Raw genomic sequence first — 24379 nt, 5'->3', positions numbered from 1 at the left:
TGGCTGGCGTGAGCACCTGTCCCTTGGGTCCCCTCCAAAAACCAAGGTAGGGAATGTGTGGAGGGGACGGGCCAGTAGGCAGCGCCTCGCTCAAGGATGCGTGGAAAGAAAAGGCGACCAAGTTCGGTCCCCAGACACACTGGGAACGGAAGCTATTGGTCCCTTGGGTCATCCCCTCGTGGGAAGCATGTCGCGGACCCTTTAAGGCTCCATCTCCCTTGTCCTCCCCCGCCCGGGACAGGCTGGGACACCCGGGACCTGACATTTGGCGAAGTCTAACTTGAGATCTAAAAATAGCCACTCCGGGTTACTTCGGGGCATTGTTTCTGACACACACACCCCCGCGCGCTCTGTGTCACCCTGCTGAAGTTACCCGGTACCCTGGCAAATGCACCTTAGCCCATGCCCTCCTCTTCGACCTCACAGGGGGACCAGCTGCACTCAACTCTAAGAAATTTCGCAGTCCAGAGTTTTGGCTGGCGGGAGGAGCCTTTTGTTCCAAGAACCCTACTTTGAAAACTCCGAGGCTGGCGGGAACCATAGGGGCGTGTCTCCCCCGACAGTAGGCTATAGGTGGGGGCGTGGCCTTTTGGGGTGTGCGGGCTCCTGGCCAATGGGTGTTGTGAGGGGCGGGGCCCATGGCGGGGCGGGAGTGAGGAGGTGCCTACAGCTCCCCGCATCTTTTCCCCACCAAGCGGTTCTCACTAGATCCCGGAGAGCCCTGGTGCTCTCCGGCTCCTGGGTTGTGGCAGTGGGTCCCACCAGACGCGCCCTGTGCACATTACTTCGGGACGCCAGGGTTCGCCTTCTGCCCATCCGACCGGGGCCAGACACTCTATTCGCTTTTTCTTACTGCAGCGCCCGAGTCTTCAGTTCTTTTAAAACAAGATGCCGTCGGGTTTCCAGCAGATCGGCTCTGAAGTAAGGTTCAGCATTCGGAGGCAAATCGGGGACGCGGGTCCGGCTTTTCTTGGGCTGGGGTCGAGGTTGGGGTCAGCTAGGAGGCGGTTCCTGCGCAGGCGCAGGGGTTGGAAATGGGGGGCTGGCTATTTATACTCAGCCTAGACAACCCGTGACGGTCAGATTCCAATCCCTCCATGAGACAGAGTGGGTCCGAAGGGCTCTTCACGCGCCCAGGCTGCGACGAATCGAGAGTTTGTCTCCTGTCTTACTGTGCGCAGCACTGAATGGCTTCCTGCCCTCATCTCTCCTTGGGAAGGCAGATCTGGAGTCTCACCCTCCCAGAGCTGCGGGTCTATTCAGACTCACGGGGTTTCTGGGACCGAGGCACTTCGGGGGCCCCACCCCCACTCCTGGCGCTCCTCCAGGAGGCTGAACTTTCTCTTGGCCTTGCGGTGGGTGGAGGGGCAGAGGGGAGTGTCAGCCCCCACCCTACCCCCCAGCTCAGGTTTCCTCTTGGAGACAGACTGTGCCGCCAGCAGCAGTCACCACTGCCACCGCCCCTCACACCACCATGCCTGCCTCTTCCCTTGGGCATGGCTCTCTCTCCCTGCTAAAATCCCGTTATATCCCCTGGTCCTTGGTCCCAGCTTAGGAGTTGAGGGAAGGTTAGGCCGAGATTTTAAAAGCAACGACCCAGATGCCCTTTCTGGAATGGCCGTTCTTGGGCCTGTTGAGGGCCTGTTGAGGGACTGCTGGAGCCGGCCAAGAGAGCTTCCAGAAGGAAGAGATGAGGATTAGGGCTGATACTAACACTAAACCTAACAGTTTATAAAAGCAGGCAATATCTGGGATATTATCAACAGCCGATTTTAGCTTTTACAGTCTTTCCACAGACTGACAGGTAGTCCAGGGAGGCAGTAACACCTCACAAAAGAGGACGCTCAGGTTCCCTTCAGAGTGGGGAAGTGACTTAACCAAGGTCACACGAATCTAAGCCTGCCTCAAGGTCACAGGGGGATTCTGAGGTTTGCCTGTAGTGTGGCCCCAGACATGCGTTTTTCTTACATGCCCAGGTTCCTGTTGAGTTGTTTACAATGGAATCTTTGAACAATTCCTAATATGGCCCACTTTCTCTCACCCAGTCTATTGGATGGAGCCCAGGATCTTCATGCTCCGGCTGGGCCTGGGCCCCTGAAGGAAGCCAAACGGGATTTTATGTGACACGCTTCCCTTTGTTTCTGTCTGTCCAGGATGGGGAACCCCCTCGGCAGAGGGTGACTGGGACTCTAGTCCTCGCTGTGTTCTCGGCTGTGCTCGGCTCCCTTCAGTTTGGCTACAACATTGGGGTCATCAATGCCCCACAGAAGGTGAGAGATGGTACAGCTGTGGGGTGAACACTCAGAGGCGACAGAAAGAGGTCTCTAGATTCACTCCCATGTCGTCCCCCAGGTGATTGAACAGAGCTACAATGCGACATGGCTGGGGAGGCAGGGTCCTGAGGGACCCAATTCCATCCCACAAGGCACCCTTACTACACTCTGGGCTCTCTCCGTGGCCATCTTTTCTGTGGGCGGCATGATTTCTTCCTTCCTCGTTGGCATTATTTCTCAGTGGTTGGGAAGGTATGGAGCTGGAGAGCAGGGGTGGGGAGGTAGGAAGGAGGGCCGTAGCATGGGTGCCCTGACCAGCCCTCCTCCTTGTATGACTGCCAGGAAAAGGGCTATGCTGGCCAATAATGTCTTGGCAGTGCTGGGGGGCACCCTCATGGGCCTAGCCAACGCCGCTGCCTCCTATGAGATCCTCATTCTTGGCCGCTTCCTCATCGGCGCCTACTCAGGTACCCATGGGTGCAGTGGCTCTGTTGTGCCCCTGCTGTCCTCAATCATGTAAGGGCTTCCGTAAACCCTCTTTTCTTCCTTCTGCCCAGGGCTAACGTCAGGCTTGGTGCCTATGTATGTGGGAGAAATCGCCCCCACTCATCTTCGGGGTGCCTTGGGAACACTCAACCAATTGGCCATCGTCATTGGCATTCTAATTGCCCAGGTAAAGGCCTGACCTTGAGAGGAGTTAAGAGGAGGAGTTGGATTGGACACCCATAGTCGAGCAGGAAGGAGTAAAGACACTTTTCTATCTTTCCTACCTTCTCCCACAGGTGTTGGGCTTGGAGTCTATGCTGGGCACAGCTACCCTGTGGCCACTGCTTCTGGCTATCACAGTACTTCCTGCCCTCCTGCAGCTGATTCTGTTGCCCTTCTGTCCCGAGAGCCCCAGATACCTCTACATCATCCGGAACTTGGAGGGGCCTGCCCGAAAGAGTGAGCTCTCCCCTTGTATACAGCCCAGGCTCACACCCCCATCCCATCCGTCTTGCTAGTACCCCTCCTCCTCTCAGGCTCCATAAGGCCTGACATTCCCCACCCCCAGGTCTGAAGCGTCTAACAGGCTGGGCTGATGTGTCTGATGCACTGGCTGAGCTGAAGGATGAGAAGCGGAAGTTGGAACGAGAGCGGCCAATGTCTCTGCCCCAGCTCCTGGGCAGCCGCACCCACCGGCAGCCTCTCATCATTGCGGTTGTGCTACAACTGAGCCAGCAGCTCTCCGGCATCAATGCTGTACGTATGGAGACCCAGGCAGACAGTGGGTCAGGTAGCAATTTGGGGAAAGGGAGAGGGGAATAAGCCATCTCCTCCATCAGCATTCAGGCTCAGTCCAGTTTGGTGTGGTTGGAAAGGGCCAGACATTCCTGCCATGGTCCTTCCTGCTCCCTCACTTCTAGGTTTTCTACTATTCAACCAGCATCTTCGAGTCAGCTGGCGTAGGACAGCCAGCCTATGCCACCATAGGAGCTGGTGTGGTCAACACGGTCTTCACGTTGGTCTCGGTAACTGTTTGCCTGTGGAGCGGCCACATCACTAGGTCTTTAGCCCTGGGTGCCTCAGAGATCCTGCTCTTGTTTTTCCCCAACTCACCAGATCCCTACCCCCCACCCCAACAGGTGCTCTTGGTAGAACGGGCTGGGCGACGGACGCTCCATCTCCTAGGCCTGGCAGGCATGTGTGGCTGTGCCATCTTGATGACAGTGGCTCTGCTCCTGCTGGTGAGGCCTGGGGGCTGTGAGGACACAGCGGTCCAACCCATGGGGCTATGGGACTGCGTGCTGGGACCACGGGAGCTTGGTTCTAGAGTCTGGTCTGCTTCTGAAGTGCCCTGGCCACACCAGGGCCTAGCTATAGCACAAGTCTAGCAGTCCCTGTGAAGCCTCAGGACCCATAATTCCCAAAGAAACATCTTCAGAGCCAAGCTGGGAATCAACCATTACAGTACAATCTCCACCTGGAAACCATCTGTGGCAGCCAATAAAATGGCAGCACTCAGACACGCTCCACGGCAGCTCAACTTTTGGGAGGCTGTGGTGAAAGACTTACAAGTTCCAGGCCCGTCTGAAAAGGGGGTGAAGAGGGGGTGCTCCAGGGCCTGTTCTAGCCTAGAATGGCAACCTCTACCCAACAAGCCCTGGAAAGGAGATTTCAGTTCTCTGGGCCTAGGGCAAGGGGAGAGAGATCTAGAGAGGCCAGGACCAAATTTTCTACTCTTCTTTCCTGGTCTTTAGGAACGGGTTCCAGCCATGAGCTATGTCTCCATCTTGGCCATATTTGGCTTTGTGGCCTTCTTTGAGATCGGCCCCGGCCCCATCCCCTGGTTCATTGTGGCCGAGCTCTTCAGCCAGGGACCCCGCCCAGCAGCCATGGCTGTAGCTGGTTTCTCCAACTGGACCTGTAACTTCATTGTTGGCATGGGTTTCCAGTATGTTGCGGTAGGTTCCCAGCCCTTTGCCCAGTTTCCCATTACCAGTGGCCAGAGGGGAAACAACCCACCCCTAGTTCCCGTGCTGTCTGGTCAGGGACTCCCAGGCTCACAGGTAGTTTCTGGATGGAACTACACCAGAGTCAAACAAGTAGGAACAGATGGGCCAGCAGCAGAGTTATCTTTTAAAAAAATAAACAGTGGTATAATTTAGACCAGAAATAAAATGATAAACTTTCTAGTAATGCTATAAGTGGTTTAGGAATCTACTCCACGTGTACGCTCTTAGGATAGCAATGGGTGAAAAGCTAAAGGGGTTTTTCCATGTAAATTTTAATTTCTGGTCATTTCTGGTATCTCTTGAAGGAGTCACCTGCTCCTTGAAGTAGCCCCAGCTCCCTATTAGTCTTTAGCTCCTTGCTTCCCACCCTCTGTCGTCAACACCTCTTTCTCCGACTGTCCCAGGATGCTATGGGTCCCTACGTCTTCCTTCTATTTGCCGTCCTCCTGCTTGGCTTCTTCGCCTTCACCTTCCTAAAAGTGCCTGAAACCAGAGGCCGGACGTTTGACCAGATCTCAGCTGCCTTCCGTCGGACACCTTCCCTCTTAGAGCAGGAGGTGAAACCCAGTACAGAGCTTGAATACTTAGGGCCAGATGAGAACGACTGAGGGGCAAGGCAGGGTGGGAGAGCCGCCCTCTCCACCCACGCCCCTCCTTTCCTCTGCAGCACTTTAGCCCCTTTTTCCCATCACCTCCAGGATGGAGAAACTGCAGCCTGGAGAACTGGGAAGCTGAGGGAAGGGTGGTTCGTGTACCCCCCTCATTCTCCTCCTGTGACTTGGATTATTTATGTGTTGTGGCTAGGCTGTGGCCACCCAGTGGGCTATTCTCTTCTGCCTTCCTCCTGCCCCTACCCAGACTCAGCCCCAGAATAGTTTTGCTCCTTTTAGAGAAGTGGACCTGCAGAGGGAGGTGCTGGGTTGAATTCAGTGGATGAGCAGGAGCAGAGGTGGATCTGAGATGAGCGACTTCCTACCAACTCCGACTCCGCCCACAATTTGGCACTTTCCCTGAATTCTTGCCACATAGACTCTGGGTGAAGGGGGTTCTGTCTTGACCCCGCCAGGGCAAAGGACACACCCTCCCAAAGTCTAGCCTCTCCACAGTCCCTGTGGGCTCCACCTTCCAGGGCAAAGGAACACAACAGTATATACCTGAATGTGGCAAGGAGCAGTAGCAAGCATCAGTCTCTAGGCTTGGGGTGCTAGTTTGTTCCCCAAAGCTGCCAAGTGTGGGTACCAGCTCTTTCTTATTCCCCTCCAGGAAGGGTGCTAGACCTGAAAGCTTTTGACCAACTAAGGCAAGAGGGGATTTGAAAGGCTGCCTATAAACACTGGTTGGGAGGGAGCCTTTGGATATTTTTGTATGTTTTGAAGAACGAGTAGGTAGCAGAAACCCAAGGGCTGCTGTATTAAATGTGTATATAGATTCATCCATAAAGTCGCTGTATGAAGATGAGTGTCCTGTCATGGAGGAGCTGGAGGGTGGGTAAGACAGACAAGTCGCCCTCACTCCTCTTTGTTCTGCTTTGGCTCAAGAGCTCAGAAGCCTCTAGAGTCTAGATTCTGTCAGTTATTCACATCCACTTTTGTTTTGTTTTGTTTTTCAAGACAGGGTTTCTCTGTGGTTTTGGAGCCTGTCCTGGAACTAGTTCTTGTAGACCAGGCTGGTCTCGAACTCACACAGATCCGCCTGCCTCTGCCTCCCAAGTGCTGGGATTAAAAGCATGCGCCACCACCGCCCGGCTCACATCCACTTCTATTACCCCATAAAAAAAAAAATAGGGTCTTGATGGGTGGTGGTGGTGCACGCCTTTAATTCCAGCACTGAGGAGGCAGAGGCTGGCAGATATCTGAGTTAAAGGCCAGCCTGGTCTACAGAGTGAGTTCCAGAACAGCCAGGGCTACACAGTAAGACCAGCAACAAAAACGGTCTTACTATAGAGCCAGGCTGGCCTTGTGCGTGTAGTCAGCCTCTTGCCTCAGCCTCCTGGAGTCCTGGGGTTACAGGCCTGAATCCAAATGCCCCACTTTTTAAAAACACTGACAAGAGTCTATGTGGCCAGGATGGCCTGGAATTAGGAGCCCTCCTGACTCAGCATCCTGAGTGTTGAGTACATCTGGTTCCTTACTCTGACTGTCTCCATTGCTTTAGTTCACAGTAAATGTTTTATAAACTACACTGACAAGCACCCAGGCACTGCAGAGATCTCCCCCTCAGCTAAGGGACCCAAGTGTGATTCTCAGTGATGAGAGTTCTTGTCAGAATGCAGGGTGGTCCAGAAGTGAGTCACCGATGATTCCTCATCCCCAACAGAAAAGAGGCAGAGACTGAGACACCAAGAAAGCCTGCTTTTGTTTTTACTGGAGGCTCAGGTGGCACGTGACAGTTCATAAAATGGCTTCAGAGGTGTTGGGAGGAGGTCGAAGGGAAACAAAAAATAAATGGGTGGGAAAGAAAAACAAGCAGGAGGAGGTGAAGAGCCGGCTGGTCCTTCTCAGCCTGACTTAGGGAGGAAGGTGGTGCCTCTGAACGGTAAGGACGGATCCCTTCCTGCAACCCTTGGGAGGGGAGAGGGAAAAGAGAAAAAGCCAAAGGCTGTTGCTTTGGCCCTCCTGAGTCTCAAGGGAAAAGCTGATGTTTTGATGTCATGAATTATGGGAAAGGGGGGAGGGGGATGCTGGGTAGTCAGTTGGAAATGGGCAGATACCTAAGAACAAGGGAAAAAAGACAAGTCATAAAGGATGACAGCAGAACCCAGTCCCTGGCTTTCTTAGTCAGCAACAACTCACCAGATGGTAGCTCTGGGTGTCCCGAGGTGGAATCACTCCAGTATGGTGGGGGGGGGGTCCCCACTGTTGATAGGTGCTGAGGTCTAAAGACAGCAGTGGCTAATTAAGACCAGTTCACGACCTGCTTCAACTTCCTCTTAACTTCCCTTCTGCCCCTTCCAACCAACTCCCACAGTTCACACCCCAACAGCTGGGGACAGGAGCGGGGCATTCATTTAAGGCAACCTGGACTTGACTGCCTGTGCCGGGGTTTCCTGGTGATTGTAATGTCTGCTTGGGGGCGGGGGGGGGGGAGGCAGGGACAAGGAAAGCACAGGGCCAAAGAACTGAATTTGAAGCAAAGGAAAAGGACAGAAAGAGGGCAGCTGATCTTGGCCTTTCCCACACTGAGTTTCAGGCAACTAAGACCCCACCTCTGCGGCTATAGGCTGCCGGGGGCCAGGGGGCTGCTGCCGACGCCGCTGGAAGTAGGGGCGGTTTCGTGGACGCTGGGGCTCAGGCCGGGAGCCATCAGTGGGGCCTTGACTGGGTTTGGTCTCGCCATCCCCACCTTCTGTGGTAGGCTGTTGGGGTGGCCTAGGGCGGAAAGGCCTAGAAAAGAGACAATCTGACAGGACCAGTGCACCCTGGGTAGTAGACTCCCTTCCCTCAGGATTCCGTTCTCTTATCTCAGGCTCTTAGAACTTTTAGAATTCTTGTCCTTTTACATGGGCCCAACACTGAACCCTGAAGGGAAGATACAGTATAGTCTTACCTTCGGTACCTGGGCCGGAATCTGGGTGGGGGCACCCGTTCATCTCCCTGCTGTTGGTCCCCCTCCAATGGGGCTGTCTCCTTGGGTTCTACCCCATCGGAGCCCTGGGAATAGACAAGGCCTAGGTGAGCTATTGAGCCCCCTGCTGTCCCTTGGCCAGGTCATCTTTGGTTGTTCCTAGTCTTAGTTTTACTTTTTTTTTTTTTTAGTTTTACTTTTTTGAGGATTCTCAGGTCTCCGCCCTCACAACTGGCCAACTCCACAGCTGGCTCCGTCTCACCTCTATGGGCTGCTGCTGGTTAGGGGGCCGAGGGCCTCGCACAAACCGCCTTCGATAGAAGAAGGGTGGTGGGCGCCGTCGTCTAGGTCGCTGCCCTGAGTCCTCTGCCCGCTCCCCTTCACTGCCAGGTTCAGTCCCACCAGAGGGAGCCTCTGCCACCATAGGTGGTGGGGCAGCCGGGCGAGGCCGGGGGATGAATCTGCGGAACCTACGTCGATTTGGGGCATAGCGGCTGCCCTTCACTGGCACCCCCCCAGGCCCAGTTACATTAGCAGCTTCTGCACCCTGGAGAGGCAGAGAAGGAGTGGTCAGAACTTGTCCTGGTCACAAGCACACAGCACTTACAAACCTGCCAGATCACTGGTGTCCCCCTTCTTCTGGCCCAAGTCCTCTAGCCTGTGGCCCCTCAAAATCACTCCTTTCTCCCCTCCCCCAAGGGGCAGCAGAAGGAGTTTGTACCCATCTGAGAAGGAACTTGTCCTGAGAAATAACTGCCACATTCCCCCCAGAGTGTAAAGACAGGACAGAATGAGATAGAGAGGGCCACTCTCCCTCCTTCACTCCAGAGGACTAAGGGTCCTGCTAGGGCTGGGGTCCCGTGTAGAGAACACACACGGAAATGCTTGGTGAACTAGAGAGAAGAAACCCACGTTACTGGCTGGTGGCAGGGATGGGTTCTTTAGGACGTGTCCCAGAGCAGCCCTAACATCCCACAACATCCAGGAGAGCGCATAGGCCCCATCCCTGCAATAGGAGGCAGAGCTGGCCCCAGGAGGATCAAAGCCTAGGCTGACAACCAGGCCACCCTCCCACAGTCCTGGCCAACTTCACGCCACAGCAGCTCCCAAACCTTCTCTCCTTCCACGACATCAAACTCCACGGTCTCCCCATCTCCAACACTCCGCAGAAACTTCCTGGGGTTGTTTCTTTTAATAGCTGTCTAGTTGGGGGGAAAGTCATGAGAAAAGTGAGGGCAGAGACCAGGACCTCTCACCAGTTTCAGCCTCCACCCATTTCCACTGTGACATTTTACTGGAGTCTAGGGCTGAAGCGCAGAGCAGGAAAGTGTTCAAAGTGGGGCAGGGCCTGGAGCACAGCCCCGCAGCACAGAAGTGAACGTGTTAGTAGGGAAAGTCATGAGCGAGAGGTTTGAGGGATCCACTGTAAAGTCACCACAGTCCCCAACATGTCCTCCCTTCCCTTCACCCCTCAGGGGCTTCAAAAATTGGAGGCAGTAGAAACTCAAAAGCAAAACAAAGGCTGAAATGTCATAAGTTGCTCCTTACCTGGATCCCACCGAGCACTCGCCACCACAGCAGTGGTTCTCAAACTAGCCAGGAGCAGAATCACCTGGGAGCGAGTTACAACAGAGCACCCAGCCCCAAGGCTCATCAATTTCATGCCTTGGGCAGGGCCTGAGATTCAGGTGATGCTGCTGCCTGCCGGTGCAGGGAACACATTTTGAGACTCACTGCACCCAAGTGTCTCTTGCCCTCGGAAAACTGCCTGATTCCTTCCTGTGGTGTTAACAGGTCCCAGGAGGTGGTGGGCATGCCATGCCCTGAGGGCAACATGCACAACTCTGACAGCTGTTCAGCCACTCAACGGAAGTGGGACTAATGGTGGTTCATACAGGCACCTGAGGTGGATGGGAGGCCGGCTATTCCTCATGGGCAGGCCGTTGTGAAGTTAAGAACCAGAGAAACATATCGTGTGCAGCTAGAGGTTGTGGAAAGGCTTCCACAGAGAGGGTCGGTGCCTCCCCTCAGAAAGCCAACCTAGCTCTTACCTGGTGAACAAAGACATCCTCCTTGGTGTCATTCCTGCAGAACAGGATGGGTGGTTAAGGGGGTGACGGTGAGGCACTCAGTTCCACTGAGGCCTCCCTAGGTGCCCATTCCCAAGATGGGCCCATCCTCTCCACTGTTTCAGTTCCTGGGGGTATGCTGGGGCCCTGGGAAAGAGCAAGCAGCAGGGTCCCCGAAAGCTGGTGCAAAGAAAACACGCTGCAAATCCCCAGCAAGAACTAGGACTTCATAAGGGAAAGGTAGGAGGAGGCCGCAAAGGCACCTTCAAGAAACCAGGAGAGCCTCACCTTCTACCCCAGAGGCACCTCAGAACCTGCTGGTGCCAGGTGTAACTGTCCCTGGCCAATGTCCCCTCCTCCCCTTAACCCCTCTTGAGGGTTGGAAAATTCCACAGGCTCCTTCCTTCTAGGATCAAAGAGGGAGAAAGCAGGGCCAGGGCACCCGGCTGTAAGGAGAGAGCAAGGCACACACAGGTGCAGTCCCCAACAGCCGCACCGGCACTGTCTTCTCTTTACCCTCAGCCTGGAGGTGAGCCACAAGTGCCCTCCACACACTGAACAGGATAAAAAGACACACTCCCGTTCTTCACCACCACCCTTCCTGTGACTTCTTTAGTCCCAGGACAGGGAGCAGGAGGCGTCCTTGCAGGAAGCTGCCTTCCCCAGAGCAAATGCTCTAGCTTTAAAGACTGTGGGTCTGCACAAAGGTCAGCCTGCAAAGAGGGAACAGAGGCTCCCAGGAGGACTTGGCTGGGCAGGGTGCCTGGGCTGGGGAAGGCCACAGTAGGGGAGACCTGCCATAGACTCTCCCACAATTTAGAGAGGTGTGGCTGCCAACTGAAGAAGAGCAGGAGTCTCTGGCTGGGCAGGCACTCTCCCAGCCCCAGCTTCAGTTCCATCAGGTGGACGCAGGGGAGCTGGTTCAAATGAGCCACAGCTCTTTAGAGAATTTGTATAGGTGCCTGTGAGTGTTGCCCTCAACCAGGAAACCAGTGAGGGCTCCAAGTAGGAGCCCCAAACATTCTACCCCAAAGGCACAGAGCAAGCTAAAAATAATGAAGCAACTCCAGAAGGCGAGACAGAGGAGCTGGGAAGGTCAGGGTCAGGTTTGCCAAGTTCCTGGATCATTAATCCTCTGCCGCCCTTGAAGATGCGGATGCAGCTTCGTCTTGCCAGTAAGCACACATTAGTGCTGTGGTTAAAGACTCTCAACCAGCCTCAGCTGGACATCACAACCATGTGCCTTGGCAGGGGTAGAGATGAAATAATGTGTCCAATCCCACAGGCCAGTTCAGAAAGACACCCGTTCCTCCCCCTCCCTGGGTTCTTTGGATACCTGTTGATGAATCCGTAACCATTCCGGACGTTGAACCATTTGACAGTGCCCAGGACTTGGATTGCTGCCAGGCAGAGATGCAGTGGGGACAGTAAGATGGGGGAAGAGACGGAGTTGGGCTGAATTTTGAGAAAAACTAAGCTAAAATCTAACCTGCCTCCCTATTAAGTTTCGACTCATCAGATCTCACTGGGAGCATCACAGTGTTCTCACCCGGGTTCTACTATTTGGAATCCCTCACACAGGGAGGGGATTCAGACGTTCAAACCCATGCTCCTCACATCCTACAAAGTTCAGGTCCTTCACCTAGAACCAGGTACTCACCTGGTCCACCCTGAGGGTCAAAACTCTACAGTCCTTCTAGCCCTCCCAAATGTAAGGGTCCCACTGCACCTGCTCCCCCAAACTCAGAGGTCCACCTAACAAGAACCAGAGTCAACTACACCAAGTCTTCAGCTAACCGGGGCGGGGCCAGGCCCTGAGGCTTTATTTTCCTACCCAAGGCCCTAGCTGGACCTGCCCGCCCCGCCCTCCCGCTCGGGAAGACGCAGCAAGATTTCCCTCCAGGGGAATCCACTGATAGTTTGTTCGGCAGCTCCCGGACCGGTTAGTCCTTTGGGCCAGGCCTACCTTCGGCTTGCCAAACCCTGCTACCCCTCCCCCAGCCCGCCGACCCTCAGAGCCCCCCTAGCGCGTGCCCCCCCTCACCCAGCACCGGCTTGTCCGCCTGACTCCGGACCGGGGGCGCGGGAGTCCCCGAAGCCGCCGTCGCCGGGTTGCCAGGGGTGCGAGGGCCGGGCACTGAGGGGGTCCCAGCAGCGGGGCCAGAGGCGGCTCCGCCCCCGCCGCCCGCCCCGCCGCCTGCTTTCTGCGGCTCTCCCGCGGGCACGGGTACTACCACCGCTACCACCCCTGCCGCCGTCGCGGGCACCGTCGCCGCGGGGGCCGCTGTCGCCACCACTGCCGCCTCCGCCTCGCTCATCCCGCCGGGTCCAGTACCGGCCCCCGCCGCCACCGCCTCCTCCGCCGCTGCCACCACCACCGCCCCAGCCCCTCCCCCCGGCTCGCGGACCGGCCACCCGGCTCGGTCCTCGCGCCCCGAGCTTCGCCCGCACGCCTGCCGCGGGCCCGGAGCCGAGGCCAATCGCAGCTGGCTGTAGCGGCGCGCTCAGGTCCCGCCTCCCGGCCGCAGGCCAATCCCTGCCGCGCAGCCCCCCAGGCCCGCACGCCGGCCCCGCCTCCCGGACTCCGCTCCGAAGCGGTGGCCCCCGCCCGCAACTCCGTAAGTACACCTGGGCCCCGCCTCCCCGCCGTCACGTGGCGCGCTCGGCCCAGCCCATTGGCCAGCGACTCCTTTCCCCTCCCCCTTCCGCCCCTTTCCACCGGCCGCGGGAAATCAAACCGGCTGGTGGCGCCCCAACGGCCACCTGGCTTGTGCGCACCAGCGGGGTCCGGGCGAGCCTCCCAGGTTGCCCCTGACGACCCGGGTGGGGGTAGCGGTCAGCAGCCGCGTTTCTGCCCCGAGGGTTCCGCTGGCCTCTACCCTTCAGACGGTCGGTGCCTGGACTCTGCTGCCCCGACCACACAGAACCTCCCCGCATACTCCTGAGCAGGCGCGGTGGTTTTCACAAGCAGAAGCCCCTCGTTTTTAGGGTTTTAGGGCTTTTTGAAACAACGTCTCTGTTGCACAGCCTGGCTCTGAACTCCTGATCCTCTTGCTCTCGACTCCCGAAAGTGCAGCATTGCCTGGAGTTAAAAGTCAGCCTGCGTCATATGGTGAATTCCAGGACAGTTTGGCTACAGTGAGAGACAATGTCTCCAGAAGAGAGAAACAAAGCAAAGTTTTAGTAAATGTAACCATACATGTAACCAACACCCTAAGATACCTTCTTTTTAGGTTGAGTATGGTAGATCACACCCATAATTCCAGCACTCTGAAGGCTGGGGTTGGAAGACTGTCACTAGTTTGAGGCCAGCCAGGACTTGTTAAAAAACAAGCAAGCCAAAAGGCAAGTTATTTTTGCTACAGGAAGTTCCCTTAAGTCTCTTCTGGGTAACCTGGGCCTTCTGACCCGCTCGCTCCCACAGTTTTGACGTCTCCCACCGAGTACTTTCAGATTTTCTTAGGTCCGCGATCGCAGGGCCCCGGGGCCACCTGGGCTTTGTACATGCAGTTTGCTTAGAATTTACTTTCTCAGGATGGGTCTCTTCAAGTATCAACTATCCTATCTTATCGTGGCATTTCTTAAAAATATGCAGTGTTTTGACTGTTTATTTCTTTTAATCATCTGAACGAACACACAGTAGGCAGCAAGACGCCACAGCAATAGGAAATTTTGTAGTAATCCCTGACATCTGGAACATCGCACCACCGATCAATTTATTCAATAAGTGTTGTTTCCAGTCTGCAAACGGCTCTAAATCAGTCTTTCGAGGGCCGCCTCCTCCACATGGGATGACAGGGACGACACTTTACAGAGTTCAATTTTATCTGGTAAAGCACCCCTCTCCCCCGGGGAGTAGCACGGGTGCGCGAACGCACTGGACCCCACTCGGCAAGTGCGCTCTGGCGGTGCTACTGTCCGCTACGCCGATGGCCAGTGTGGTCGCTCCCTAGCCCAGCGCGCCCTCTGCTGGCCGCTCCCGGAGTCCACCTAACCACAATTCCAAACGAGAATTCCATCAGCAAACTCAACCCCTCTGGTCCGTTCAGAGTTGAGGATTGTGATTTCTAGACCAACAGGTATAGTGAACAGAAAAAGAGAAGAGAGAGACAAGAAAACAAATCGCCAGTGAGTCAGTAAGGTACACAGAAATGACCACTCCTTCCTTACAATGTTAAGTACGGTGTACCAGTGTCAAGCCCTTAACCTCAAAGAGATACCGGCTGGGGAAAGTAATCAGGATATCTCACTGGGGCAACAGGAGAATCACAAGGCGTGAAAGGTGTGGAGGAGTTCAGGTGTGGACCGAATTGAGTCCGAGTGTGAAGGGAGAGGAAGCCCACAAGAAGAGGTGAGCCCTTTTCCAATAATATTTAAAAACTGAGCCCGGCCGTGGTGGCACACGCCTTTAATCCCAGTTAGTACTCAGGAAGCAGAGGCAGGCAGATATCTGTGTGTTTGAGGCCAGCCTGGTCTACAGAGCGAGTTCCAGTACATCCAAGGCTACACAGAAAAACACTTGTTTCAAAAAAGAAAAATCGAGAATCTGGCAAAGGTCAGAGAGTAGCTCAGTTGGCAAAAAACTTGGCTGTCATTCACAAAGCACTGGGTTTTGGGGACTGGAAAGGTGGTTTGGGTTAAGAGCACCAGCTGCTCATGCAGAGGACCTGGGTTCAGTTCCTAGCACATACAATAGCCCAAAGCCATCTGTAATTCCAGTTCCAAGGAATCTGATGCTTTTTTCTTTGGGCACTAAGCAACTGCATGGTACACACATGTAATCAAAACACTCATAAAATAAAGTCTGAAATATTTTTATTATTTTGTTTTGTTTAGTGAGACAGGGTTTTTCTGTAGCTTTGGAGATTGTCCTGGAATTCTCCCTGCAGACCAGGCTGGCCTCGAACTCACAAAGATCTATCTGCCTGTCTCTGCCTCCAGAGACAGGATTAAAGGCGTGCACCATTACTGCCAGTTGTTTTTGTTTTTTAAAGACAGAGTTTCACTGTGTAGTCCTGACTGACCTGGAATTTAATCTGTAGGACAAACTGGCCTCAAACTCGCAGAGATCCCGTCTTCCTCTGCCTTCCAAGTGCTAGGATTAAAGGTGTGCGCCACCACCAGTTTTTTTTTTTTTAATTAATTAATTTATTTATTTATTTTGGTTTTTCGAGACAGGGTTTCTCTGTGGTTTTGGAGCCTGTCCTGGAACTAGCTCTGTAGACCAGGCTGGTCTCGAACTCACAGAGATCCGCCTGCCTCTGCCTCCCGAGTGCTGGGATTAAAGGCGTGTGCCACCACCGCCCGGCCAGCCACCACCAGATTTAAAAATGTTTTTGATAAAATAAAAATGGGTTGTGGTGCTGGACCTTGTAGATGTTAGTCTACCACTGAGCTATAACCCAGGATCTCAAATTGTTTAGTTGCTTGGTTTCCAGCTTGCTTTTGTTGTTTTGAGAAAAGGTCTCCTAGAGTAGATTAGTCTGACCTTGAACTCAGAAACCCACCTGCTTCTGCTTCCTGGATGCAGAGGCTTTCCCCCGCTCCAGGACATTTTTCGATGACTTATTTACTTTTTTGGTGGCCCTGGCTACCTCTCTCACTCAGCTAGATTCTCTGACTTTCTTACCCATTTTTTACACTTTTTTTTTTGTTGTTGTTGCTGCTGTTGTTCATGGAGACAGAGTCTCATTAAGTTGCTCAGGCTGGACTTTAACTCCTTCTACAACTTAGGTAGACCTTGAATTTTAGACCTCCCTACCCCAGTCTCCTGATAACTGGTCTTCATTGCCATTCAACCTCTCCACAGCCCAGCTCTCTTCTGTCTCTCTTCCTATGGCTTGCCCTACACCAACCTCAGTGTGCCTAACATCTCCAGGGCTGTGTTCTATCACTTGTAGGTCATTTTATTTATTTTCTGGCTTTGGCAATCACTTTCTCTTTAATTTAGTAAAATTTATATTTATTAGCTATATTATATTAGTGTGTGTAGTGGTGCACACCTTTAATCCCAGCACTCAGAAGGCACAGGCAAATGGAGCTTTGCGAGTTTGAGGTCAGCCTGGTCTACATAATGAGTTCCAGGAAAGCTAGGATTATATAGATAGATCTGCTTCAAAAAATAAAAAAGTAAGTAAAGAAAATATACATTGAGCCGGGCGGTGGTGGCGCACGCCTTTAATCCCAGCACTTGGGAGGCAGAGGCAGGCGGATCTCTGTGAGTTCGAGACCAGCCTGGTCTACAAGAGCTAGTTCCAGGACAGGCTCCAAAACCACAGAGAAACCCTGTCTCGAAAAAACCAAAAAAAAAAAAAAAAAAAGAAAATATACATTTATTCATTTATTGGGGGATGGAGAGTTGGCTCAGTGTTTAAGAGTGCTTGGAACACGTGGTGATTCATAACCATCTCTACCTCTACTCCCAGAGGATCTGACGCCCTCTACTGGCCTTATCTGTCCCTGCAAGCGAGTAATGCATTTGCATGCGTGCAGGTAAAACACTCACTTTCCCCCTTAATTGCAATTACTCATTGAGGGAGCACATGCCAGAGTGCGTGTAGAGATCAGAGGACAACTTACAGGCGTCAGCTCTCTCCTTGCACCATGTGGGCCTTGTGGATCAAACTCAGGTGGTCAAGCTTTGCGGCAATTGCCTTTACCTGATGAGCCACCCCGCCGGCCCTAAGTGCGCACTTCCTGATAGCTCTCCAACCTGTGTCTGCGATCCTGAGTCCTTCCCGCTCCTACCGGAATCGGAGTACAGTCCTTTTATTTGTATATTTACTTACTTACTTATTTGTTTATTTATTTATGGTTTTTCGAGACAGTGTTTCCCCTGTAGTTTTGGAGCCTGTCCTGGCACTAGCCCTGTAGACCAGGTATTGGGATTAAAGGCTTGCACCACCCCACCACCACCACTCCCCCACCCCCACCCCCGCTGAGTACAGTCCTCTCTAAGCCGTGTACTCAGTTTTCTGAACAAAGCCAAGCTCCCCTCTTCCCCTTCACTTAATTAGGTTCCCAGCATGGGACCACAGTCACTCATGGCCATTCCTCAGCCTCATTGTTTTAGAGCAGTCTCCTCTGGATGCTAAAACTTAGCAAAGCAAAGGTGAAAATTGGTGGTATTATTCTAGATATTTCAACAATTAAAAGCTAGCATTGCTGGGGTGGTGGTGGCTAACACCTTTAATTCCAATACTTCAGTGGGGGGGGGCGGGCAGAGGCGGGAGGAGCACTCTGCTTTTGAGGCTAGCCTAGTTTAAAGAGTTTCAAGACAGCCAGGATTACACAGAGAAACCCTGTCTTCAAACAAGCTAAAACCTAAAGCTACTGTCAGCTCCACTCCCTCTCAACACAGACTTCCAGGACTTTTTTCTCCTACTGGTTTTTGTTTTTTTTTCCTCCTAAACTGGTTTCCCTCGAATCTCTTTTTTCCTAGGAGGAGAGTGGTTAAGAAGGCTTCTTCCTATGCTGCCCTTCTTGGCCTGGGACTCAGCATGTAGCCAGGCTGGTCTTCATCTTGTGGTGATCCTTCTGCCTCTGCCTCCCAGGTGCTGGGACTAAAGGCGTGCTCCACCGTGCCTCTCTCTCTCTTTCCCCCTCCCCCTTTTTGTTTGTTTGGTTTGGTTTTTCAAGACAGGGTCTTTCTGTATCTGGCTGTCCTGGAACTTGCTCTGTAGACCAGGCTGGCCTCAAAGATCCTCCTGCCTCTGACTCCCAAGTGCTGGGATTAAAGGCACTCATAGGAGCCTGTGACTTCTTTCCTCTCCTTTACAGCCGCTTTCCTGTTTCTTAGCTACTTAGGTTGCCCCATATCTATGGCCCTATCATTTCCTCTTTCACTCACTTCTTAACTACCCTCACCTCTGTCTGCCTGAGATCTGGGGACACCCTGTTAAGCCTTCCCCTTTCTCCACCCACCTCCACTTCATACCATCTGTCACATCTGATACCCTTATTTACCACCTCTTTCTTGGAATTTCTCCTCCCCCCCCCTTTTTTTTTTTTTTTTGTGACAGGGTTTCTCTGTAGCTTTGAAGCCTGTCCTGGAACTTGCTCTGTCGATCAGGCTGGCCTCAAACTCACAAAGATCTGTCTGTTTCTGCCTCCAAGTGCTGGGATTAAAGGCAGCACCACTGCCCCAGCTGACACTCTGCTTAATACATAGGGAATTTGTACAGATTTTCAGACTGTAATTTGAAAAGGTAAAACCTTAAAACCATGCTACCCAATTTGGGGCATAAAGACAAATAGCAGAACTGGGGGAAGAAGACTCCTTTTTCAAATATATATGTGTATGTAGTTATAACTCGGAGACTAGAAAGACGGCTCAGCATTAAGAGCTCTGTTGCTCTTGCAGAGGTCCCCAGTTTGCTTCCCAGCGCCCTAGTCAGACAGTTCAGTCTGTAACTGCAGCTCCAGGGGCTTCCCACACCTTTGGACTCATAGACACAGACACAAACATGTAATTAAAAACAATGAAAAGTAAATATTTTTTAAAAAGAAAGTTATGCTGGGAGGTGATGGCACATGCCTTTAATTCTACCATTTTGGAGGCAGAGGCAGGCAGCTCTCTGAGTTCAAGACCAGCCTGGGATACAGATGGAGTTCAAGGACAGCTAGAGCTACACAGAGAAACCCTGTCTCAAAAAAACAAATATAAAAGAAAATAATAAGGTTATAATCCAGATGGATTATAAGACCTAGTTGTGTGGCAATACCAATAACAATAGCAACAAACACAACTGCTTACTGATGGCAAGTATATTAAGCAATTCATGGAGACTATGGCAGATATATTCCCTGGGGAGAAAAGAAGATATTTCTAAAAATTAGATTGTCTTACCAGACTATAGGTATGCAAATTGAAGAAATTGGAAAAATCTATTTTAAAAAGTTTGGAGAAGCCGGGCTGTGGTGGCGCACGCCTTTAATCCCAGCACTCGGGATGTAGAAGCAGGCGGATCTCTGTGAGTTCGAGGCCAGCCTGGTCTACAAGAGCTAGTTCCAGGATAGGAACCAAAAAAGCTACAGAGAAACCCTGTCTCGAAAATAAAAAAAAAAAAAAAGTTTGGAGAATAGTGCCACTAATTTAAAATTTTATTCTGTGATGGGAAGTCCCAGTACCGCAGCTACAAGCACAGCTGAAAGTGCCATTTTATTAGTGGTACCAAGGATGAAAAAAATGTCACTGAACAGCCAGGTGGTGGTGGCGCACACCTTTAATCCCAGCACTCAGGAGGCAGAAGCAGGCAGATTTCTGTGAGTTCGAGACCAGCCTGGTCTACAAGAGCTTGTTCCATGACAGGCACCAAAGCTACAGAGAAATCTTGTCTCAAAAACAAAACAAAACAAACAAAAGACACAACTAAGTTTTCTAGAGAGGGCTGAAAGCACAAACTACTCTTAGTAAGAGGAGTTCAATTACCAGCCCCTATGATGGGCGCCAACAACTCCAAGTTCCAGGAGGGTCCAATGCTTTTGACCACTATTAAAGACACCTGTACCCACATGTGCATGTACTACACACACACCACATACACATGTATACCGTACACTACATACACACCACACACAAATACACCATATGCTCACAAGTACATAACACAATACATACCACACACAAATGTACCATAAACACATAAGTACACCACATACACCACACATATAAATAAATATACCACACATATCACGTATACACACACACACCACACACATACCACACACACACACACACACATATATCACACATACACAGACATATATACTACACACACACATATACCACATATACATGTATACCAAACACACAGACACATACACCACATACACAGCACACACAACCAACACACACAACCAACACAGATATATCATACACACATCACAATTCATACCATTGGACCCTGAAGTTCAATCACCGAGGAGGAGTCGCCCCAAGAGAACACTCTCATTCCACAGTTGATGTAAAAGCAAGAGGATTTAATTAATTCTGTCGCAACAGGGTCTTTCAGCATTCAAGAAGCCAAAAGACTCGGAATAGCTGGTACCAGCTATTTTTATAGAAAAAGAAGGGGAAATAGGGGGGGGGGAAACCCGGGGGTTGTTCTTCAACTATTAGGATTGGCTGATTCAAGGGCTACTAGCAATGACCGGTCCGAGCCAGGACTGGAGGGAGGTTGCCAGATCAGTTGAGGTAAGAGGAAACATTTGAGGATTACTTTGACCCCTTCCCAAGGACTAAGTCAAAACATCAGGAACTGAGTCAATACCTAAGGGTTATCTTGCCCCTATTCTAATACCTGAGTTCTATTTGGAGAAGACTCAGAAGGACTCAGGGAGATGGAAAGTTCCCAACATTTCAGTACGTGCATGTGTAATTGTTAGGTCCTTGGTTCCTAGGGGAGGGGGGAGTACTACTGCTGAGATGCCTCAGAGTTGTCAGAAATGGCTTCAGAGTTACAGTGCAAAGCAATAAAAAGATATGTTCGGATGATTTTCTTTGCACATTGTCACTCAGACCTGGTGTAGGTACTGATGGCCCCAGGGATGGGGGGTAAAAGAACACTTGTAAAATTAATAGAAGAGAAAGCAATTGCTACTGCAAGCTCATCTTAATGAAAGAAGTTTCATTGCATAGCCCATCAAGAAAAATCATGTGCAGAATCGTTAAAAATGATTCATGGTCTTGCAAATCATCATCAAGGCTGTGAATTTCATAAAGACCAAAGTCCTTAGAAGTGTTGATGTTGACTCTGGCAATAACATTGACATTTAAAAGGAAGATGTCACAGATTCAACGCAATGCTCATCAAAATCCCCAAAAAATTCTTCAAAGACCTTGAAAGAACGGTACTCAACTTCATATGGAAAAACAAAACAGGATAGCCAAAACAATCCTGTATAATAAAAGAACTTCTGGAGGCATCACAATCCCTGACTTTAATGTCTACTACAGAGCTATAATACTGAAAACAGCCTGGTACTGGCATAAGAACAGACAGGAGGACCAATGGAACCGAATAGAAGACCCGGAATATCAATCCACACATCTTCAAACACTTGATTTTTGACAAAGAAGCAAAAACTACCAAATGGAAAAAAGAAATCATATTTAACAAGTGATGATGGCATACCTGGATATCAACATGTAGAAGAATGAAAATAGACCCATATCTATCACCATGCACAAAACTCAAGTCCATCTCGAAAAACCAAAAAAAAAAAAAAAAAAAAAAAAAAAAACCTCAAGTCCAAATGGATCAAAGACCTCAACATAAAGCCAGCCACACTGAACCTTGTAGAAGAGAAAGTGGGAAGTACACTTGAACACATTGGCACAGGGAACCACTTCCTAAATATAACCCCAGCAGCAATACACTGAGAGAAACAATTAATAAATGGGACCTCCTAAAACTGAAAAGCTTCTGTAAAGCAAAGGACACGGTCAACAAGACAAAATGACAGCCTACAGAATGGGAAAAGATCTTCACTAACCCCATATCAGACAGAGGTCTGATCTCCAAAATATACAAAGTACTCAAGAAATTGGACACCAAAAGATTACATAATCCAAAAAAAAAAAAAAAATGGAGTACAGACCTAAACAGAGAACTCTCAACAAAGGAATCTAAAATGGCTGAAAGACACTTAAGAAAATGTTCAACATCCTTAGTCATCAGAGGAATGCAAATCAAAACAACTCTGAGATTCCATCTTACACCTGTAAGAATGGCCAAGATCAAAATCACTGATGACAACTTATGCTGGAGAGGTTGTGGGGGAAAGGGAACACTTCTGCATTGCTGGTGGGAATGCAAGCTGGTTAAATCCCTTTGGATGTCAGTGTGGCTATTTCTCAAAAAATTAGGAAACAACCTTCCTCAAGACCCAGTAATACCGCTTTTGGGTATATATCCAAAGGATGCTCAATTGGACCACAAGGACATGTGCTCAACTATGTTCATAGCAGCTTTGTTTGTCATAGCCAGAATCTGGAAACAACCTAAATGCTCCTCAACCGAAGAATGGATAAGGAAAATGTGGTACATTTACACAATGGAGTACTACACAGCAGAAAAAAACAAAAACATCTTAAATTATGCAGGAAAATGGATGGAGCTAGAAAACATTATTTTGAATGAGGTAACCCAGACCCAGAAAGACAATTATCACATGTACTCACTCATAGGTGGCTTTTAAGATTTATTTATTTATTTATTTATTTATTTATTTATTATGTATTTAGCGTTCTCCTGGTTCCAGGACAGGCTCTAAAACCACAGAGAAACCCTGTCTCGAAAAACAAAAAAAACAAACAAAAAAAAAGAATTAAGCATACTAAAAATGCAAAACAAAATGATGCTGAAGGGTACCATGACAACTCACAGAATTGCAGGTAATTCTACTGAACCAGATATCAATGCAGAATTCCTCAAATAAAATGTCAACTACTCCACTAGTTTTGTGTGGCCTTCTTTTATTATTTGTGTGTGTATGTATGAGTTTTGTGTGTGAATATGGATGTGTGTGTGTCATGGCGTACATGTCAGGGTCAGAGGATTCATCTACCAAGGGTTCTGGGTATTGAACTCAGGTTGTTAGGCCTGTTGGCAAGCATTTTTATTAACTGAGCTATCTCATAGACCCCTCTTCTACTAATTTTTTTTAAATAAATCTTTTTTTTTAATTTATTTATTATCTATATGACATTCTGCCTCCATGTACGCCCTCACGCCAGAAGAGGGCGCCAGATATCACTACAGATGGTTGTGAGCCACCATGTGGTTGCTGGGAATTGAACTCAGGACCTCTGGAAGAGCAGCCAGTGCTCTTAACCACTGAGCCATATCTCCAGCACCTCTACTAATTTTTTGTAGATGGTGTTTCACTACATAGCCCTGCCTGGCCTGGAAGTAGCCTTGTAAACCAGGCTGACCTTGAACTCAGAGATCTGCCTCCTTGCTTTTGCCTGCCTCCTCAATGCTGGGATTAAAGTGTGTACCACCACACTCAGTTTGGCTTAATTTCAGATTTATTCTTAATCCAGGCAGTGGTGGTGCATGCCTTTAATCCCAGCTCTTGGGAGGCAGAGGCAGGTGCCAGCCTGGGAGGGCTACAGAGTGAGTGCAAGCTATGTCCTGAAAAGCAAACCAAAAAAAATTTTAATACTGTGTATCTATTTGTTTTTATACACACACACCTACCTGAAGAAGCCTGAGGCATTGGATCCCTGGAGCCAGAGTTACAGGCAATTGTGAGATGCCTGAGGTGGGTGCTGGAAATTGAACTCAGTAAAACAGTCTCCTAACCATTGAGCCATCTCTCCAGACCCTCTTTCCTCTTTTTTTTAAAGATTTATTTATTTATTATGTATATAGTGTTCTGTCTATATGTACACCTGTAGACCAGAAGAGGGAGACAGATCTCATTATAGATGGTTGTGAGCCACCATGTGGTTGCTGGGAATTGAACTCAGGACCTCTGGAAGGGCAATCAGTGCTCTTAACCTCTGAGCCATCTCTCCAGTCCCCTGTTCCTCTTTTTTTTTTTTTTTTAATATTTATTTACTTTATGTGTATTTTTGTTTTGTTTCATGCATGTCTGTGTGAGGGTATCAGGTCCCCTAGAACTGGAGTTACAGACAGTTGTGAGCTGCCACGTGGGTGCTGGGAATTAAACCTGGGTTCTTTGGAAAAACAGCAGTGCTCTTAACTGCTGAGCCACCTCTCCAATCCCTCCTCTTTTGTGTTTAAAATAAAAACATACTAAAAATAATAAGTGGGTTCCACTCAGGGCAATGACCTGAGTTGGAACCCCAGAACTTACATGAACTCAGTGAGGTGACAACCATCTGTAATCCCAAGTGTTCCTACTTGGATGGGCTGTGGAGACAAGAGAATCCTGGAATGTGGGGCCTCCTAGCAGGCCATGTGCATCAGTATACAACAGAGACCTTGTTTAAAGGGAGCGAGGACAA

At 50.5% G+C, this 24379-nt stretch overlaps 2 protein-coding genes across 3 annotated transcripts; one reads left to right on the top strand and one right to left on the bottom strand.

The window, feature by feature from the left end:
* Positions 1–699: 699 nt before the first annotated feature.
* On the top strand, positions 700–6239 carry Slc2a4 (solute carrier family 2 member 4). Its single transcript, XM_057774310.1, has 11 exons — positions 700–921; positions 2154–2270; positions 2353–2525; positions 2616–2740; positions 2831–2946; positions 3056–3218; positions 3328–3515; positions 3680–3784; positions 3899–4000; positions 4514–4717; positions 5173–6239. Exons 1-11 carry the CDS (start codon positions 889–891, stop codon positions 5374–5376), a joined length of 1530 nt encoding a protein of 509 aa, XP_057630293.1. The 5' UTR covers positions 700–888; the 3' UTR covers positions 5377–6239.
* Positions 6240–7114: 875 nt separating this feature from the next.
* On the bottom strand, positions 7115–12974 carry Ybx2 (Y-box binding protein 2). 2 transcript variants are annotated; one of them, XM_057774951.1, is made up of 9 exons: positions 12446–12974; positions 11738–11801; positions 10384–10417; positions 9445–9534; positions 8595–8879; positions 8315–8418; positions 7974–8151; positions 7561–7643; positions 7115–7478 (listed from the first exon to the last, which is right to left on the bottom strand). In XM_057774951.1, the coding sequence occupies exons 1-8, from the start codon at positions 12717–12719 to the stop codon at positions 7593–7595; spliced, it is 1080 nt and encodes a 359-aa protein (XP_057630934.1). In that variant the 5' UTR covers positions 12720–12974; the 3' UTR covers positions 7115–7478; positions 7561–7592. The 2 variants fall into 2 exon arrangements, with proteins under 2 accessions (XP_057630934.1, XP_057630935.1); XM_057774952.1 differs by having other exon boundaries at positions 7115–7329.
* Between the last annotated feature and the right edge of the window lie 11405 nt (positions 12975–24379).

The sequence above is a fragment of the Chionomys nivalis genome, chromosome 7, assembly GCF_950005125.1.
Source record: "Chionomys nivalis chromosome 7, mChiNiv1.1, whole genome shotgun sequence".
Lineage (NCBI taxonomy): Eukaryota > Metazoa > Chordata > Mammalia > Rodentia > Cricetidae > Chionomys > Chionomys nivalis.
The sequence above is the reverse complement of the archived record's forward strand: the minus strand, read 5'-3'. Positions and strand labels throughout refer to the sequence as shown.